This window comes from Candida orthopsilosis (genome assembly GCF_000315875.1).
Source record: "Candida orthopsilosis Co 90-125, chromosome 8 draft sequence".
In the NCBI taxonomy this organism is placed as follows: Eukaryota; Fungi; Ascomycota; class Pichiomycetes; order Serinales; family Debaryomycetaceae; genus Lodderomyces; species Lodderomyces orthopsilosis.
Window position 1 is genome coordinate 40,123 of NC_018302.1, and position 17,826 is coordinate 57,948.

The 17,826-nt window shown below is 39.2% G+C and overlaps 8 protein-coding genes across 8 annotated transcripts; 3 read left to right on the forward strand and 5 right to left on the reverse strand. All coding sequences in view use genetic code 12, as the record gives it.

Annotated features, from left to right (window-relative positions):
• Positions 1-650: 650 nt before the first annotated feature.
• Positions 651-2,648, forward strand: CORT_0H00320 (Phm5 protein; the record flags this gene model as incomplete). Its single annotated transcript, XM_003871226.1, has 1 exon — positions 651-2,648. One exon carries the CDS (start codon positions 651-653, stop codon positions 2,646-2,648), a length of 1,998 nt encoding a protein of 665 aa, XP_003871275.1.
• Positions 2,649-2,900: 252 nt separating this feature from the next.
• On the forward strand, positions 2,901-3,839 carry CORT_0H00330 (Rpp0 ribosomal protein; the record flags this gene model as incomplete). Its single annotated transcript, XM_003871227.1, has 1 exon — positions 2,901-3,839. The coding sequence occupies one exon, from the start codon at positions 2,901-2,903 to the stop codon at positions 3,837-3,839; it is 939 nt and encodes a 312-aa protein (XP_003871276.1).
• Positions 3,840-3,981: 142 nt separating this feature from the next.
• On the forward strand, positions 3,982-5,109 carry CORT_0H00340 (hypothetical protein; the record flags this gene model as incomplete). The annotated part of the gene is made up of 1 exon (XM_003871228.1): positions 3,982-5,109. The coding sequence occupies one exon, from the start codon at positions 3,982-3,984 to the stop codon at positions 5,107-5,109; it is 1,128 nt and encodes a 375-aa protein (XP_003871277.1).
• A 53-nt stretch (positions 5,110-5,162) lies between these two features.
• Positions 5,163-5,606, reverse strand: CORT_0H00350 (Mrps16 protein; the record flags this gene model as incomplete). Its single annotated transcript, XM_003871229.1, has 1 exon — positions 5,163-5,606. One exon carries the CDS (start codon positions 5,604-5,606, stop codon positions 5,163-5,165), a length of 444 nt encoding a protein of 147 aa, XP_003871278.1.
• Positions 5,607-5,757: 151 nt separating this feature from the next.
• CORT_0H00360 (Rrp12 protein) lies at positions 5,758-9,393 on the reverse strand (the record flags this gene model as incomplete). Its single annotated transcript, XM_003871230.1, has 1 exon — positions 5,758-9,393. The coding sequence occupies one exon, from the start codon at positions 9,391-9,393 to the stop codon at positions 5,758-5,760; it is 3,636 nt and encodes a 1,211-aa protein (XP_003871279.1).
• A 250-nt stretch (positions 9,394-9,643) lies between these two features.
• On the reverse strand, positions 9,644-11,479 carry CORT_0H00370 (hypothetical protein; the record flags this gene model as incomplete). Its single annotated transcript, XM_003871231.1, has 1 exon — positions 9,644-11,479. One exon carries the CDS (start codon positions 11,477-11,479, stop codon positions 9,644-9,646), a length of 1,836 nt encoding a protein of 611 aa, XP_003871280.1.
• A 458-nt stretch (positions 11,480-11,937) lies between these two features.
• On the reverse strand, positions 11,938-12,957 carry CORT_0H00380 (hypothetical protein; the record flags this gene model as incomplete). The annotated part of the gene is made up of 1 exon (XM_003871232.1): positions 11,938-12,957. One exon carries the CDS (start codon positions 12,955-12,957, stop codon positions 11,938-11,940), a length of 1,020 nt encoding a protein of 339 aa, XP_003871281.1.
• A 271-nt stretch (positions 12,958-13,228) lies between these two features.
• CORT_0H00390 (hypothetical protein) lies at positions 13,229-17,530 on the reverse strand (the record flags this gene model as incomplete). Its single annotated transcript, XM_003871233.1, has 2 exons — positions 13,229-17,395; positions 17,507-17,530. 2 exons carry the CDS (start codon positions 17,528-17,530, stop codon positions 13,229-13,231), a joined length of 4,191 nt encoding a protein of 1,396 aa, XP_003871282.1.
• Positions 17,531-17,826: the final 296 nt, after the last annotated feature.

Consider the following 17,826-nt stretch of genomic DNA (forward strand, 5'->3'; position numbering starts at 1 on the left):
CTTGTACACACGACAATAGTAGTTTTTATTGTGTAGATTCATTTCCCCCTGTCAGATGAATTGGGGAAAAACCACACTGTTGAAGAAACAAATTCACACAAGCCTTTCTACCTTGCCGTTGCAAAGTTTACGTGTTGGTGTATATTCCTGTAATTTCGCTTGTGTTTCATTTGTCGCAAAACTATTAAGTCGCATAATATGGTGTTTTGACATTGAATCTGAGACCAATGAAGATTAGCAAAGTTGCATAAGTTGTGAAACTTCAAATAGATGCAAAAGATGACCTTGTTACCTATAAAATAAGTGCCTCTGTCGAGTAACAAGATTTGAAAGCATAGTTTAATTTTCCTAGGTGGCTCTCTTCGAAATACAGTATCTACTATATATTCTTGCCCGTTGATATCAATCTAACTCTATAGAAGCGCCTTTCCTCCATACACGTGCTCATCAGGTCGTGTATTATTACCAAAAGTTTTGTCGAACACATACACAAAACTTCTCAATTACCACATGAACCATTTCTTTTATCGGATACTCCCTCAAGTGTGTGTGTGTGTGTTTTCAATTGATGACTTAAGAATATTGGAACCACTTCTTTTATTTATCTTACTATCTTATCATCTATTTAGTTCCTTTTGCTAGCTCATCACATGATTACATCTGACGAAAAGAATGGTTATCAATCGCATCAACGACCAAGCTCATCTTCGTGGAGGAGAATGAGTCTATCTTTGCTCAGTTTGTTGCTATTGGTACCAATATATCAATACCTAAACACAAATTCCCTCATAAATGAAGCAGGGTTGAAATCGCCACAATATATATCCATCGAAACCATTGAATTAACATCCTCGGAAAAGGATGACTTGAGACGACTCGGACTTACTCCCAAAAAACCAATCAAGATTGTCACTAGTGAAAAGGGAAAACAAATTATTCATGGTAGGTTCCTTCATATAACCGATATTCACCCTGACCCTTATTTCAAAGAAGGCCTGTCATTTGATGAAATGTGTCATAGATCCAAAGGTAACGCTCAGAAATATGGCGATGCTATATCAGGCTGTGATTCACCAGTGGCATTAATGGATGACACAATCAAATGGATTGAAAAAAATTTGAGAGACAAGATCGATTTTATTGTATGGACTGGGGATAACGTCCGTCATGATAATGATAGGAATTACCCTAGAACTGAACAAAACATATTTGAAATGAATGAACATGTGAGCAAGTTGATGTACGAAACTTTCAAAAAGAATGATACTCCAGAATTGGAAATTGATTTGATTCCAAGTTTAGGTAATAATGACGTATACCCTCACAATCTATTTAGCATTGGACCCACATTACAAACTAGAGAATTGTTTCAAATTTGGCAACGCTTCATCCCACAACTGCAATTGCACACATTTAATCGTGGTGCTTATTTCTTCAAAGAAGTTATACCAGGACAATTGGCAATATTGTCCATTAATACTCTCTATTTATTCCAACTGAATCCATTGGTGGACAACTGCGACAAGAGAAAGCAACCGGGCTACAAGCTATTTGAATGGTTGGGTTATGTCTTGAAAGAGTTGAGAGCAAGAAATATGAAGGTGTGGTTGACAGGTCATGTACCACCCAATGAAAAGAACTATGACTTGACGTGTTTGAGAAAGTATATTGTGTGGATTTATGAATTTAGAGATATCATTGTGGGTGGGTTGTATGGACATATGAATTTGGACCACTTCATCCCATTGGATAGTGTCGCTGCATACAAATCAATCAGAAATTCACAAAAGAAACAGAAACCCAAACAATTGGAAATGTTTGAGGTGTTTAACGAGGAGTATTATGATGATTTAGAGACGGAAGCATTAGGAGAAACCTCATTTTATCAAACATTGGATGAAAAATTTGATGATTCATTCTTCAGAGTGCAAGGAGGAGTTCCATCAAACAAAGTGGAGTATATGAACACTGTACGCGAAGAGGTGTATGCAAAAATCAAAGGTAAAAGAAAATCTGGCGACTATGCTGAGCGGTATTCTATCTCACATGTCGGTAGTTCAATTGTCCCCACATTCAACCCCGGTTTGCGAGTATGGGAATACAACATCACCAATCTTGCTTATGAAATGACCAATATCAAATTCGAGCCATGGGATAAATTCTTTTACGAAGTTGAAACTTTGATTGAAAAACAAGATGCGTACACTGATGATGAAGACGAAGAGCATAGTGTATGGTCATTCATCAAACGTGATAAGACTTTCCCACTTCCCAAACCTAAAGGTGCCAAATTAGGACCAGCTTATATTCCTCAGACATACACTCCTGAGAGGTACGTGCAATATTATGCCGATTTGGCAGGAATCAACAAAGGCAAAAAGGAATTCGATTATGAAATTGAGTACACCACTGATGATAAATTGTATAATTTGCCAGTGTTGACTGTAGAGGAATGGTTAAAGTATGCAAGAAAATTGGGAAAGCCAGTCAAGGAAAACAGCATCGACGCGGAAAAGAAGAAGAGGAAAAAGAAAAAGAATGACAAAGCAAAGAAAGGGAAGAACGGCAAAAAGTTGGAGCAAATGTGGGCCGAATACTTGAAAAACACTTTTGTTAGCTCCAACTATGAAAATAGTGGATTAGGTTAGTAATGTCATGAAGTGTAATGTTCGGTAATGTCGCGGATATTTTGTCTCCTTTTTATCTATTGCGACATATATGTAGACTCGATCTTCGAAAGTGAGGTCACAAATTTGCACGTGACTCAAACTTTGGAAAAATTCTCTTCCTCCCTCGCTCGGTGAAGAATGAAAATTATCACCAAAATCCAGTACTTACAATCATTCCTCTTCAACAGACATTACCATTAAATTCCTGTCGTCAAATTATATCAAGTCGAAATGGGTGGTATTAGAGATAAGAAAGTGCAATACTTTGCCAAATTAAGAGAATTATTAGAAGAATACAAGTCAATCTTCATTGTTGGTGTTGATAATGTTTCTTCTCAACAAATGCATGAAATCAGAAAAGCCTTGAGAGATGACGCTGTTGTTTTGATGGGTAAGAACACTATGGTTAGAAGAGCCATCAGAGGTTTCCTTTCAGAATTGCCTGATTACGAAAAATTGTTGCCATTTGTTAAAGGTAACGTTGGTTTCATTTTCACCAATGCTGATTTGAAAACCATCAGAGACACCATTACTTCTAATGTTGTTGCTGCTCCAGCTAAGGCCGGTGCCGTTGCCCCAGCTGATGTTTACATTCCAGCTGGTAACACTGGTATGGAACCAGGTAAGACTTCATTCTTCCAAGCTTTGGGTGTCCCAACCAAGATTGCCAGAGGTACCATTGAAATTGTTTCTGATGTTAAGGTTGTTGAAAAAGACGGTAAAGTTGGTCCTTCCGAAGCTACCTTGTTGAACATGTTGAATATCTCTCCATTCACCTACGGTTTAACTGTTGTTCAAGTTTACGACAATGGTCAAGTCTTCCCAGCCTCAATCTTGGATATCACCGATGATGAATTGATTGGTCACTTTGTCAGTGCTATCAACACCATTGCATCCATCTCATTGGCTGCTGGTTACCCAACCTTGCCATCTGTTGGTCACTCATTGATCAACAACTACAAGAACGTCTTGGCTTTGTCAATTGCTACTGACTACACTTTCGAAGGTTCAGAAGCTATCAAAGATAGATTGGCTAACCCAGAAGCTTATGCTGCTGCTGCTCCAGCTGCTGCCGCTGCCGGTGGTGACGCTGAACCAGCTGCTGAAGCCGCTGCTGAAGAAGAAGAGGAACAATCTGATGACGATATGGGATTCGGTTTATTCGATTAAACTGATTAATAGATGTGTATTGACTATTTAATACAGGTTTACTCTGCATCGATATTGTTTATAGAAGTCTGATCTTTTGTTATGGTGTTGCCAAATTTGTTTTTTTTTGCAACACTATTCATGACACACCAGTGTAGCACACATGAGTATGTACGAGAGTTACGACTCCAATGTGACATTCTCAGCCACAGGGAGGTCACTTGATACTGGGTCTACAACATCATTACCAGGCTTTGAGTCAAATGAAGAACAGTTGGTGATATTATTTCTGAAGGTGATTAATATTATTGACAACTGTCCCTACTGTGATACACACGAGCTACTTCTTGCCCATAGACTGTTATGTGACAACTTGACAATTTTAACAGATGTTATCACAACACACCTGGAAGCTAAGAAAAGCTTCAGTGCATTTATGGCAAATAATAGGTTGGATTACATCATAAACAATGTAATATTTGACAGCTTTTTAAAGGGGGGAGTGGTATACACCACTTATAGAACTTTTCGACCAACACATCAACTTATTGCCATATTGTTTCTGATTTGTGAATCATGTCGTGTGACTTTTCAACGTGAACTTTTTCTTGAGTCGATTGAAAAGATGATTAAATTGAGGGCTAAATATTTGGCTGCAAATCGGCTCGAACCTAAAAGTATCATCGGGAACCTAATTGAGGATGTTTTGGGCAAGCTAGCTCCTGATCCAGATATTGCTCAACTTTTGAAAGAGCGATTATGTGAATGTAGTTTGTCCAGTGAAGCTATGTTTCTTATGAGTGATATCGCTGCATTTACAACCAATTTGAACACAGAAACAAACACCAATCTTGAAGACTTCAATCAATTGAAAAAAACATTTGAAGAGATCCTTATGATTATGTTGACGAGAAACTACAGCGAACTTGATAGAGATACCTACAAAGCTATTCGTGATTGCTATAATTCGTATTTTCATCATATCAATTTAAACACCGGTGTATATGAACCAAATTCATTGCAACAAAACTCGGATTTGTATCACTATGAAGTGTCTAATGGTAACGAGCCTAACGTGCGCACCAAACGTGACCAACAACCAAGCTATCCTGCCACTTGGATCCCAAGCTTTCTCGAAGATGAGTACTATAATGAAAACACAAATACTGTGAATCATGTCGTATTGGAAAAGCCCACGAGAAACCCGTTCAAAATGCTCTTTCGAAGAAGAATTCTTACCGACAAGAGACAACGATGGCACCTATTTCACCGGAAACAACAGAATGTCTAGTTAACGAAATTGTCCTCTTAAACTATGCTATGTACAAAACTAGTGCTAATAAATCAATATTTCTTATCGCCTCTTCTTCTCACCACGTCAACTGGCAGTTCCTGAGTCTCTTTAACATCCTCCACAACAGGAGCATTGATCTCTTGAGATAATTTACTCGTCTTGGGCCAGAAATTGGGCAAAACACCTGCTTTTTTAAGCAACCATGCAACTTTAGGCGTTGGCTCAGCACCCATACCTAACCAATACTTGGCTCTGTGGAAGTCCAAACTTACGTCTTTGATTGGCGTGCTATTATCAAATGATGGCTGTGGTGTAGGAACAGGATTGTATGTGCCTATAACCTCAATAGGTAATTTCTGTTGTGCTTTCTTAGCTTTCATGACAACAATGTTGAAAATTGGTTGATGTTTTCGTCCAAATCTTGCAAGCCTTATTTTGACAAGGTTTCTCTTGTAGGCAGTCTTTTCGGCAAGCGACATTAGTGGGTTTGACATGATGTATTGGTCTATAGTTGGTGGATCTTCAAGGTAGGTTTCGATTTTTCAGTTGAAGAAAAAAAAAATTCATATTTTCACCATCACAAGAGAACAATACAGGAGGGAGATGATTACCACGATACATTTTATTAATTTATACACTTACAACTCAAAGCTTCTTGTGAGCTTTAAATCTCTGCTTAGTAGGTTTTGAAATCTTTGACTTTCCAAGAACCTTTGATTTTTTCACTGACTTCTTAGTTTCTTCTTCATCATCTGACCAAGTCTCGTCATCATCACCCTTGGACTTTTTGAATTTCAATTTGTTCTTTTGACCCCGTACTGGAGCTTGCTTGACAGCATCCAAATATGCGTCGATACCGGAGCTTTTGTTGGCAAATGGATCGTCATTTTCACCACTTTCACTAAACACTAATTTACCATTCTTTGTCTTGAATTCATCAGTCTTTGATTTGAGCTCTGATCTAGTGAGTTTCTTTGGCTTGGATGAGGAGATATGTGCCAAAGATTGACGGTCCAACAAGTTAAGTGGTTCATCGCCTGTTTCCAAGATGAACTGGTTAGATTTCTTATTCTTTTTGGCCCTATTGGCGTCCTCATCGTATATGTCAACTTCTTCTTCGTCTGACACATCAGAATCATAGAGTGCCTCCTCGTAGGCCGAAACAAATTTCTTGGTACTAGAAGATGGGTTGGCGGCAGCTTGCAATCCAGGACTAATCTCTTGCTTTCTCTTGGCTCTGTTTCTAGTCTTTTTGATATTGGCAACCAACTTCTTGTCTTCCTCAGGTATTGCATTTTCAACTTCTTCTACCCCAAATTTTCTAATAAGTCTTTCTATAATGTGCTTGACTTTACTTTTGAAATGTCCTTTATGCTCATGTGACCATTTCATCAACTTACTCAAAAGTTCACTCAAATTGTTTCTCACCATCTCCTCAGGCAATGACAAAATTTCCACTTTGACGAACCCAATAGCAGATTTAGCTATTTCCCTTGAATTATGTGTCAAAAACAATTCAACAGTCGAAGAAATCTCGAAAAGGGTCTCTGTCGGCAATTGATTTTTAAACTCAAATACTAAACATGCGATGGCAGTAATTGTCGCAGAAATCATGTGGGCACTTTGTGCTGCCAAACCAGCACTTACCATGGTGAAAAATTCAGTCAAAGAAGCCTCACTAGGTGCTGCATTTGGATCAAAACCAGGTACTTTTGCATTTTCAATCGATCCACCTTGGTTCATTTTCTGTCCCATCTTGATCAATATTTGGTAAGACAAACCTCTTGATCTTTCATTGATGTCCTTCGTAGCAATGATGATTTCCTGCAAAATTGATGGAATAAAGTATAAATCTGTAGATGGAAGTATCTCCAATATTAATAAAATTGCAGTCAATCTTGCTGGTCTTGCCGCTTGATTAGTGATTTCCGTTGCTTCGATTATCTTGTTTTCAACTTCCCCAATGTATTTTGCGATTGACATCTTACCTTCTTCAGACTCGCACAATTTTGAAATTATCCTATAAGATCTTTTCTGTAGCAAGGGCTTTGATTCTAAGGATACTGTAGTGACGAATACGGAGAAAAGGGCATTATGTGATGCTTCTGGCACATACTTGGCCATGGCAACAATCAAATCCATCATGGTTACACTAGTATCCGGCCTGGAGTCGTTGTTTTTTGCATTTTGAGCCTCTTCATCCAATGCGCTCTTTAACATAGCACACACTTTATCAAAAGTTGCCGCGAGTTCTTGAGATGGTACGATTTGCAAATAGGCTTCAATAGTTTCCAAAACAAAACCTCTTGATTCCGGCATGGTATAGGTAAATACATTAAACAAAACAGTCAATATGTTTGATGCAATTGAGCTCAAATATTCAATATTCTTGGCTGCCTCTTCTCTAGGAATTTCTTGTTGCAATAACAAATCTTCGCTTGATTCCCCATTGCGGTAAGCTACGTTAGATTGCACAAGCACTCTCCAAGCATGGCAAACCGGAGTTCTCAATTCAACATTGGCAAACATCAAATCGGACAACTTTGTAGCAAAACTCTCATCAAACGCTGACCTAAGATCTTTTGGTAAGTCACAGAAACGGGGTAACAAAGACCAAACTTGATCAATAATTGTTTGAAAAATTTTAGCATTCATTGACTCTTTGTTACCAGAAGCTCCAATCTTGGCTTCGAAGAAATCGACAGTTGGTAAAATTTGACTCTTGAAAAACTCCAACTCTGCACAACGGACATTTTCTCTAAGAATAGGCAACAACCAAGCTCTACCAGGTCCATTTCCATCATTGGTCAAATTCATTGGCAAAACACCTAAAACAGCTTCTGGTCCCATGGATGATACACACGCAGCAATGCAATCCTCGGCTTCCTTATTATGAGGGAAATTATCAGTCTCATTTGTTCTCCAATTACCAACAACTTTCAAAATGTTTAAAAAGTCTGGGTTTGCTCTTGAGCGGAGTTTCTCAATAGCGACGGAAACAAATTTCAATATTTCACCAGTGGCATGTTGATACTTTATCGTCAACAACTCATTTTCAATAAACTCGGAAATGAAAGTGATGGTTTCGTCAACAGTTTCATAAACTTCCAGAGTAATTTCGTATTCTTTATTTGGTCGCAAAAGAAACTTTTCTGGTATAGTTTGTGATATGATTGCTGTCAAACAATGTGCTGCGCTAGAGTAAATATTTTGGGAGTCAGAACCCAAAAATTCACTAACTGCAGAAAAAACTTGAGGTAACTTCTTTATACAATCAAATGGTGATAAAATGCTGAAGCTCTCTAAAGCCTTTGCTACCACAGTCAACCACGAAGTACTCAAATGCGCATCATTGACACTTGGTTTGAGATCTAATATAATATTTAATACCTTGGTGAATTTTTCAACGTCAATCACATCAGTCATGGACTTGAAAAGTCCTTCAAATGCTTCGAATGCTGCTGCAACCAAGAATTGATCTGAAGTTTTCGAGATTTCCAAAAGCGAATCACATAAACTTTCAATATTCTTTACTGGCCAGGAGTTAGCTGAAGTTATTATCGTTATAAGTTGCAAGCAATGAATGATTTGTGAATTGAGCTCTTTGTTGGCATTACTCTTTCTCTGTTTTCTGTATTCTGACAAAAGTGTGATAAGTTGCCTCAATGATGCATCGGAGGCTCCCACAGCAGCCACATGGATAGAACTTGGACTTGGTGGTGGGTTTGTTAAAATATTCTTCACTGCCTCCTGTGCTCTTCTTCTTACCTTGGGCCTAGGATCAAATGACAATTCAATCAACGCCATAAATGCTCTATTTGGAGAAATAGCGCCTTTCGTTAACCAACGAGCACTATCTTGAGCTAAAAGCAAGCTTTCCATAGCCCCAATAGTCGACCTCACAAGCGGAGCCTCGGCTTCAACATTCAATGGTTGTGACAACTTTAATAACACCTGATTAAACTTTTGTTTCAATAATGGTTTAGGGGTGAACGGGAATATAATATCGAGAAAATAGGCAGTAGTGGCAGCCAAGTTCTTATCAACTATTTGTTCATTTTGGATACATTGATCGAGTAACGATAAAAAGGAGACAAAGTATGCCACTGGTGTCTTTTCATTCTTTTGTTCGTCAATATTCTCCTCAACTGCTGATAAAATAATCGCTAAATGTTTTTGGTTGTCTAGTTTGGAGTTGATTTGGCTCCTAATTTTGGATAGCTTATCTTCTAACAAGAAAACGTCTTCACTCTGTCCCCCATCGGGATTGTTCTCAGCCATTCCTAATGTAGTTAGATGTGAAGATGTGTCTGATCTCTGATAGTCAATATTTTTTTTATGTTGATGCGAAGAGATGAGCCAGAATGCCTGCACGTGACACTTGAAGAATTTAACTCCACAAAGTCTCCCTCCATTTTATACGTGCAACTAATGTACATATATTAAACCTTATAAATAATCAAACTCCTAGCGAGTAAGTAAATGTAGCAAGCGGATTCTACGCGCCAAATACTGTCCTTTGGGCGTTCCTCTAAGCGTCCAAATTCAACTTGTCCAACATATTCTCGATAACTTCGACATCTCTTTCATATTTCAATAGTGAATTTTGATACAATTTAATATTCTCCGTCTTTTTGTCTCTGTATCCAAAACTGCTCAAAGGGTCCAAGCTTTCACCATCTTCACTAACTGCATACTTTTTCGATAAATAGTATCGTATATCATCAACCAATTCAATTGTGTCTGTATCTTGTCTTTCTCTGATTCTTGCAGCTGATTCAGCAATCAAAGCTAACAATTTTGCACTTTCCTCTTCACGTTCGACAATGTCTTGCAAGTTACAAGCTATCATTTTGGTGACATGTTGTTCCAATTTATCGCATCGTGTCAGCCATGCTGCTCTAATCAAATCATACGCGTCATATTTTACCTCTTGTTCCAACAGTTGAAATTCCTGATAGGTGAATTTCGGATATTGTGAACTCAACCTTACAGCTGACATTGTTTTCAATCTTTCTAGGAACAATTCATCTGCTGCATACAACAATTCAACGACATTCTCAAGGGGAATTTCATTCACATCATCATGATACAAGTATGATAACACCATTGCTGCCACTTTCTTATCAGCCGTACTGGTTGAAAGCTGTATTATCGGTAAATGTGACTCATCTACTTGAGGCCTATTTACAACTGAGACTTCACCATCTCTGTACATTGGAATTTCCTCCTCTGCGAATCTGAAAATATTCGATTTAAACATCGTGTCAAAGTACTCCGATCTTGTGAGTATGGATTTATTAACAGGGTAAAAAATAACTGCTTCTGAGTTTGAGTCGACATATGAGAGAATGGAATCAGGGATGGAAGACAGCTCAAGCAAAGTTTTCTTCTGCTCTTGTGTAACGTATTGCTGACAATTGATATCTTCAAGCTCAATGTCCTTCTCGAGCTCCATTTTTGAGGAAACACTATTGCCAATGATGTCATTAGCTAAAAATGAGTCAAGTTCTTTTCTAGCCTTCTCAACAATCTTCATAGCTAGTTCGTGCTTGATTTTGAACTGCTCTTTTTCATCTTTTGCACTTGAAATTTCTTTAATAGCACTAGCTAAATCCTCTAACTCGTACTCCTCAGCTAAGGAAACCACCGTTTCACGGAACGCCTTCTCAGTAATCACCATTGAATCTGTTCTAAGGTATATGTAATCAACGATCACTCTAAACGCCAACGGGTCCACTTCATTTGGCATTTCCACAACACTCAAAAACAGCCAGTCATTTTGAAACTTTTCTCTAAAGTACAGGCTTCGTGCAACTAACAAAAATCTATGCAACGAAAATGCACTCAACTCTGAACTCAATCCCTTTGGCCTGAAATTAAACACAACATCTTTGTTAGCCGAGGTGGTATAAAGTGACGCGATATGACCAGCAAATGGTTGGTTGACGTCCACTGCTTTGGAAATATCAAAACTAACTAGTAGATCCCTAATTTCATCCGTAAGAGCTCCATAGATACACCTAGCGCCCTGGAATGTATCTCTATCACAGACAGCGCCCCTCTTCAATAGTAGCTCGACAATCTTCAAGTGTCCACACAACGAGCTTAATATTAAAGGGGAGTAGTCGTATTCGTCTACCTGATTAATATCAAGGTTAGGAGTGCTTAGCAAAGAGTCAACGACTTCATAATCTCCAGTTCGACATGCCATACATATTTTGGCAAATGCATCTTGCACATTACTCAGTTCAGACGGTGAAGATTCAGACAGATGTAGGGACTCTTGTCGGCTGTCTTGCAGGTTGACATTGAGTCCTGAAAATAGCAGTTCAGTGGATGAAATGGTGGTTTGATCACTAGGCATTGTGGATCTCTTTAAAGAAAGAGTGTAGTGATAATGGAATTTTTGCACTTATCGAATATTAAGCAAAAATTCGCAGTTGCCAAATGCGACTTTCACGTGATTGATCATAGGAAGACCATTTAAGTGTGGATGCCATTCAAATTCATCAATAATTACCCCCTTGCCGTATTTTTAGATGTACAATTACAAATGGCGAGTGTTTATTTGAAGTAGTCAAATACCGTACTAAATTTATTTACCAAGAGCCAATACCACATTTGAATTTTGCATCCAATTCTAAGTTTGTGTTCAAATTTTTAAACATTGTAAACACCACCTTACCTCTTTTGTAAGTGATTTTACATTTTGAGTTCAGCAATTTCCTCTTTTGCAGCCATAATTTACAGAAGTTCGTGAAGAATTCGGTAAATATTTGGATCATATACAACTGAACAACACAACAAACCTAAACTAAAGACTTATTCCTTCAACAATTGTTTAGCCAAATCCACAACCGATTCAGCCAAAGTATAATACCTATTAATAGCTAAAACCTCTTTACTTCTTTTCAAATTAGGTCCAACAAACTTTGATTCAGGGATTGGCTCCACGTCAGGCAACTTGTCTTTCAATTGTGGAAAATGGTCCTTCAAAATATTGACAGTATTGGCATTGGTGAATTTATAAGCTTCTACTACAAGTCTTTGACCATTAGCTTTTGGGTTATTAATCACTGATATATGAGATTTCGCCACATCTCTCACATCAACTGCACCAGCGCCAAAAGAAGGCACCGTATCATGCCTGGACAATTTTAGCAAATCACCCACTACGGACGTGGATGAAGGCAAGTTATCGATGCTAATTTGACTATTGAAATAGGCTGGTCCAATACAAAATGACGGGGCGAGCGTTACCAAATCAAAATTGGGCTGTTCGTCCTTCATAAACTGCCAAGCCATTTGTTCATTAAACTTCTTCGAAACAAAGTAGGCTGCACTTACACTCCCCCTTCCAGCATCATAAGGCAAAGGGTTCCAATCATTGTCAGAATAAGCCACATCTATGGCAAACGCTTTATCGGGACCAACATACGCAGCAGTAGAAGAAGTTAATATAACTTGTTTGATATTGGTACCACATTGCTTTATTGAATCCAAACTATATTTCAAAATATCATGATTCATTTGAATGATTTCTCGATCAAAATCAACAATATTATCTCGAGGAACAACAGCAGCAGAAGCAATGAATATCGAAGCATGTGGAAATTCCTTCAACACAAAATCAATCGAATGAGGTTGGTTTAGTTGATCAACTATTTTATATTGTAAATTGGGGTGATTAAACAATCGAACGATTTCCATTGCTCGTGTTGGTGACACATCAATAATAATAACGCTGTAATTTTGGTGAAGTAATTGGGCGACGATATGTTGACCCACATAGCCAGTACCACCAGTTATGATCACAGTTTGAAGATTTGAATCAGTTGGCATTGGGTTTTCACATAGAGCAAGGAAGTTGAGATTTGACAATTAAAGGAGGGCACGATCAATATGCTCTATTTTTACCTCGTCTATTCAAAATCAGCTGATATTGTACGAAACAAGAGCGCATACGCATTCCTGCTTACTTCGTTTCAGTCAGCTCACAAAGTATTATTAGACTAGAACTGAAAACTGGAATTATTAAACTATTAAAAATTATTTAAAACAAACGTCCTAAAACTGATACACAAATCGAGATAAAACCTAGTCACGATTCTCATCAATTTTCATACCCACTCACAAAATACTTCAACATCTTCTCCTTGAACTTACTTGGTTTCTTCTCCTTCTTCTCCTTCTTTTCCTTTTTGTTCTTCTTACCCTTTCCTTTTTTCTCTTCAACTACAACACCTTCAAGATCATCTGGATTATATTCTTCGATGTTGTGCTTGGATTGTGTAGTGGGCAACGTGTCACCACTAGGTTCGGTAGAGGAAGAGTATCCATTATTAGCTGCTTCATGTTGGGATGGCTGTTGTTGCAGATCTTTTGAAACTTGTTGTTGGCGAGATTCAGTTGCATCCTGTGGCGCTTCGTCACTCACAAAAGTAGGCTTCGGTTGCCCTTGTGAGCCTCTACTAGATGGTGAATCTTGCTGAGTATTGCTCTTTTTAACAAATTGAGACCCAGCAAAGTTCCCACTCATTAAATTTTGATGATCATGAGGATCAGCCAATTTTTCACTCATGACAAATGCCAGAGCACCAACTTCACTTGGCGGTCTTTTACTTTTGCCTGCAAATGTTGGTTCAGCATCAACTTGTGGCGTCTTGTAGCCTGTCTCATGATCAACATTTGAAGCCACTGGTTCGGTCAATGTGTCAATCACAACAGGCTCTGACTCTGTTACCGACTTGATCTCACCTTCGACTCTGCTATCAGTATTTTCTCCAACAATTTCATTCTTATTTATAACTTGATAATTCTCATCTTCATTATTCGTAGGAGTTGGAATTTTCTCATAACTGTTCAAAGAAGGTTCCTCTTGCACCGGAGCCTCTTCAACAACAGTGATGTCTTCAACCCCACCATGTTCTTGTTCATCATCGTCTTCAATATCGTTCAATTCGGGTACAGGAACTTTCGAAAAAGCTTGAGCCTCTTTGGTATCAGCGTGATCATAAACAGAATTCCTTTGCTTTGTGCTTAGATTTGGCAGTGGGTAGTAACTATCACAGGGTACATTGGTAGTACTGACAGTGGCACCAGGAATAAGATCAGATTGCTTAGGCTCCATTGCCTCGAGGTCATTCTCTTGATTTGAATATTTTCGTGGTACGGAAATTTTATAAGACTCACCATCACCAAGTTGCGAGCCATAAGTATCGCCCACAGTAGAGTTCTCCACAGTACCTTCTCCGGTAGGAATTACAACAGGAGCAGCAGCAGCATCCTCTTTAGAATACAAATTTGGACCATTATTCTTATTGGTATTGTTCTTCTCCGCTTCAGGTTCCTTTGCGCGTGGGTCGAGAGTAGTTCCAGGATGTTCTTCCACTCCATAATTATCCTCTGGTATACGACGTTCATGTCCCAACTCATTTGTAAGTTCATCAGCTTGTGCTTCAATATTAGGACCAAGACACTCAACCCGAATTGGCGAACTTATTGGAACAGGCAAAACTGTTTCCTTCTCTGATGTTGGTCCGGAACCAACAATTCCTTCGCCATTTACACCATATCGGCCACTATTACTATGTTCAATTTCATTTTGAAGTTCATCAGCTTGAGATTCAATATTCGGACCAAGGCGTTGAACATGCACAGGGGAGCTGATTTGTACCGGATTACGATCTTCACGGACTTGTGATTCAACCACAGTACCAGCTTGAGCATCACTTTTTTTAGCAGGGAAATCAGTGGGGACAGCACCATGCTTGCCATACGGTACTGAGGAATGTAGACCACCAACAACGTTTTCCTCCCTGCCATTTACTGCATTGTTCTGAACGGGAGTTGCAGGAACTGAAGATCTAGGTGTAGCCATAGTATCAATATTGGCTTGAGGAGCACCAACTGTATTTGAAGTTGTTCCGACATCACGAGAAATGCCATCAACATTGTTCTCACTTGATGCCACAACACCCGCAGCAGTTGCACCTACAGCAGCTCCGCCAATCACAGGCACACCAGGACCAGACACTTGTTGATGGTGTTGTTGTGGTGAGGATGTACCGACATTGGAGCTGGTACCGGAATAAACTGATCCTGTCTGACTATGTCTTCTATTCTTTTTATTGAAGAAACCAAACAATGGTTTTTTCTCACGCTTCTTTGCCTCCTTAGCCGCAATCTTCTCTTGATCGGCTTGTTCTTTAGCCAATCTCTTTTCCTCATCAGCTTGTTCTTTAGCTTTAATCTTATCCTCTTTGGCTTGTTCCTTAGCTGCTTGTTTCTGCTCCTTAGTCTGCTCCTTAGCCAATCGTTGTCCTTCCTTTTGTCTCTGAGGATCTTCACGCATTGAGTGCATAGGGAATTGCTTATGATGATTCACGTATTCATAATTTATAGGTACAGATCCTTTGCTCATTGCAGCTTGGGCTTTTTGATCACGTTGGATCTTGTTTTTAATTAATGAGTTCATAGATGAGGTGCGCTCCTGGTTGGTGTTTGGTTGCACAGGGGGCTCGAATTGTTGCTCTTGTTGTGGTGACGACACCTCTTTACGAGGGGTTAATGGGATAAATCCGAATTTGGATTTACGACCAGAATGTTGTCTCTCGACTTGTGGTGGCGATTGTTGTGGAGGACTTGATGGGTGAAAGTCTGGGCTTGTTGGCGAGGTAGCTCCCCCTATGGCTGCTTGATCACGGTCTCCATAGACTTTTTTGTAGGCAGCTTGCATTGCTGCAGCATAAAAATCGGCATTTGGTTGTTGTAACGAAGAAGCAGCTGGAGGTCCAGGAGGTGCTGGCTTAGTTCTAGCTTGATATTGCTTTGGTGAAGTTGGTTGAGCGTATTTTGGTCTTTCAACAGGAATAGTTTCCACCTTGTCATCAAATTTTATAGAGCTTCCTGGAGAGTGACTATAGTGGATATTCTCTCTAGGTGACGAAATTTGTTGTCTCGGTTGCCGATTGAATGAGTCATTGATATTGTACGTTGGGCTCGTGGCAACCGTAGGCTTTGCTGGCTGTCTGGACTGTTGTGGGATTTGTTGCTCTTGTGTATTTGAAGTCAAGTGCTTATAAGGGTGATGGGAGTCAACAGGAGGCGAGTCGATATCCCCTCTTGCAACTTCAGGAGGAACACTTGCAGCAGCCGCAGCCGCAGCGGGTAAAGTACCTTGTTGTTGTTGTTGTTGTTGTTGTTGTGAGTCATTTAATGGGGTTTGGCCTTTCAAAATCGACCTCAATGGCTTATTCTGACTGTTTAATGATGAAGTTCTATCAGTAGAATATTGTCTTGGTTTCTCTGGTCTAGTGAGCTCATTGAAAGGCGCACCCAATTGTGGTTCTGAAAATTGTTTACCCTCCTCTTCCTCAGCTTCTTCGGCAATAATATCTCTTTCTTGTGGGTGATGTTGATCACCAGTGTTCAACTTCAATTTCCCATCATCATCAAGATTATCTACTTGATAATCGTAATCAAAATTTTGCAAATCCTCATCAATTTTAGTTAAATTGATCGGTTGATGCGATAATGAGGCAGTCATTGAGTTTTGTCTATAATTGTTTGAACTAAGGGAATTAGCTCTAGAATTGGATCTAGATATATTCTTTGTAGAGGTTTCAATGATATTAGATCCATCTGGAAATGTCTTGACAGTTTTGGTGGTTATTGACTGTGTTCTACCTTGTGAGTCAACTACTTTAGTTGTGGTGGTTGTAACTACATAATCCACTTCTTCTTCGTCTTCATTTATATGATGCACTCGATGTTGATTTTCCTCTTCTACTTCATGGAAATTCTCATGACGAGGTTGTTGCAATTGTCTTTGGTTAACTTGACTCCTTCTCGTAAGACTGTTTCTACCTTGTGATGTTAAACTATTGTACCTCCTAGGTAATCCATGATCATTGTTGCTTGTTGACGAAGCACCACCAGCACCACCGGCACCGCCACTGCCTGTTTGATATGACGCTTTTGGATGATAAGTGTACTGTCTTAACGAGTTGGATCTATTAGCACTGCTTAAGGAATTGGAACGGCCAAATTGTCTTTGAGTAGGACTTGATGGTTGTTGTTGCTGTTTCACAGGTGTACTGTGTAACCGCAAAGCAGCCGCCGCAGCCGCAGCACCAGCAGTGGTCATCGATTGAGTTCTCTGCTGCTGCTGCTGCTGTTGTTGTGGCTGTAATGGCAATCCAGCATGTTGAGTTGGGTGGTGGAAAGTGTTTATCTCATGAGTATACTTGCTAAACCCTTGATAGGAATCGGGCCTTCTCTATAAAATTAAGCTTGTTAGTAGGGAATCAAAGAGGACACCAGTAGCACCAGGTATATACACAATTGGACAACATGTATACACACGTCCTTATGGTGAGTAGCAACATACCCTTCTATTGAATAAACCGGCCATTGTCGTGTGTGTTGGAATAGGCGTGTATCACAGATAGTCTTTCGGTTGTTACAATTTTTTTTTGTTGTTGTTGTAGCTGTTGCTGTTGCTGTTGCTGTTGCTGTTGCTGTTGCTGTATCTAAAACTAAATTGGTAGATTGAAACAAAAAGTTGGTGTTGAACAGAAAGATGAACTGATTGTTGGTTGAGGATGTACGATAGGTGTATAGACGAATGATGATTGAAGATGACTTTTAGTTATTTTAGTTTGCTACTCAGTACTAGAGCATTTGTTTATAGTTTCTACTATTACTACT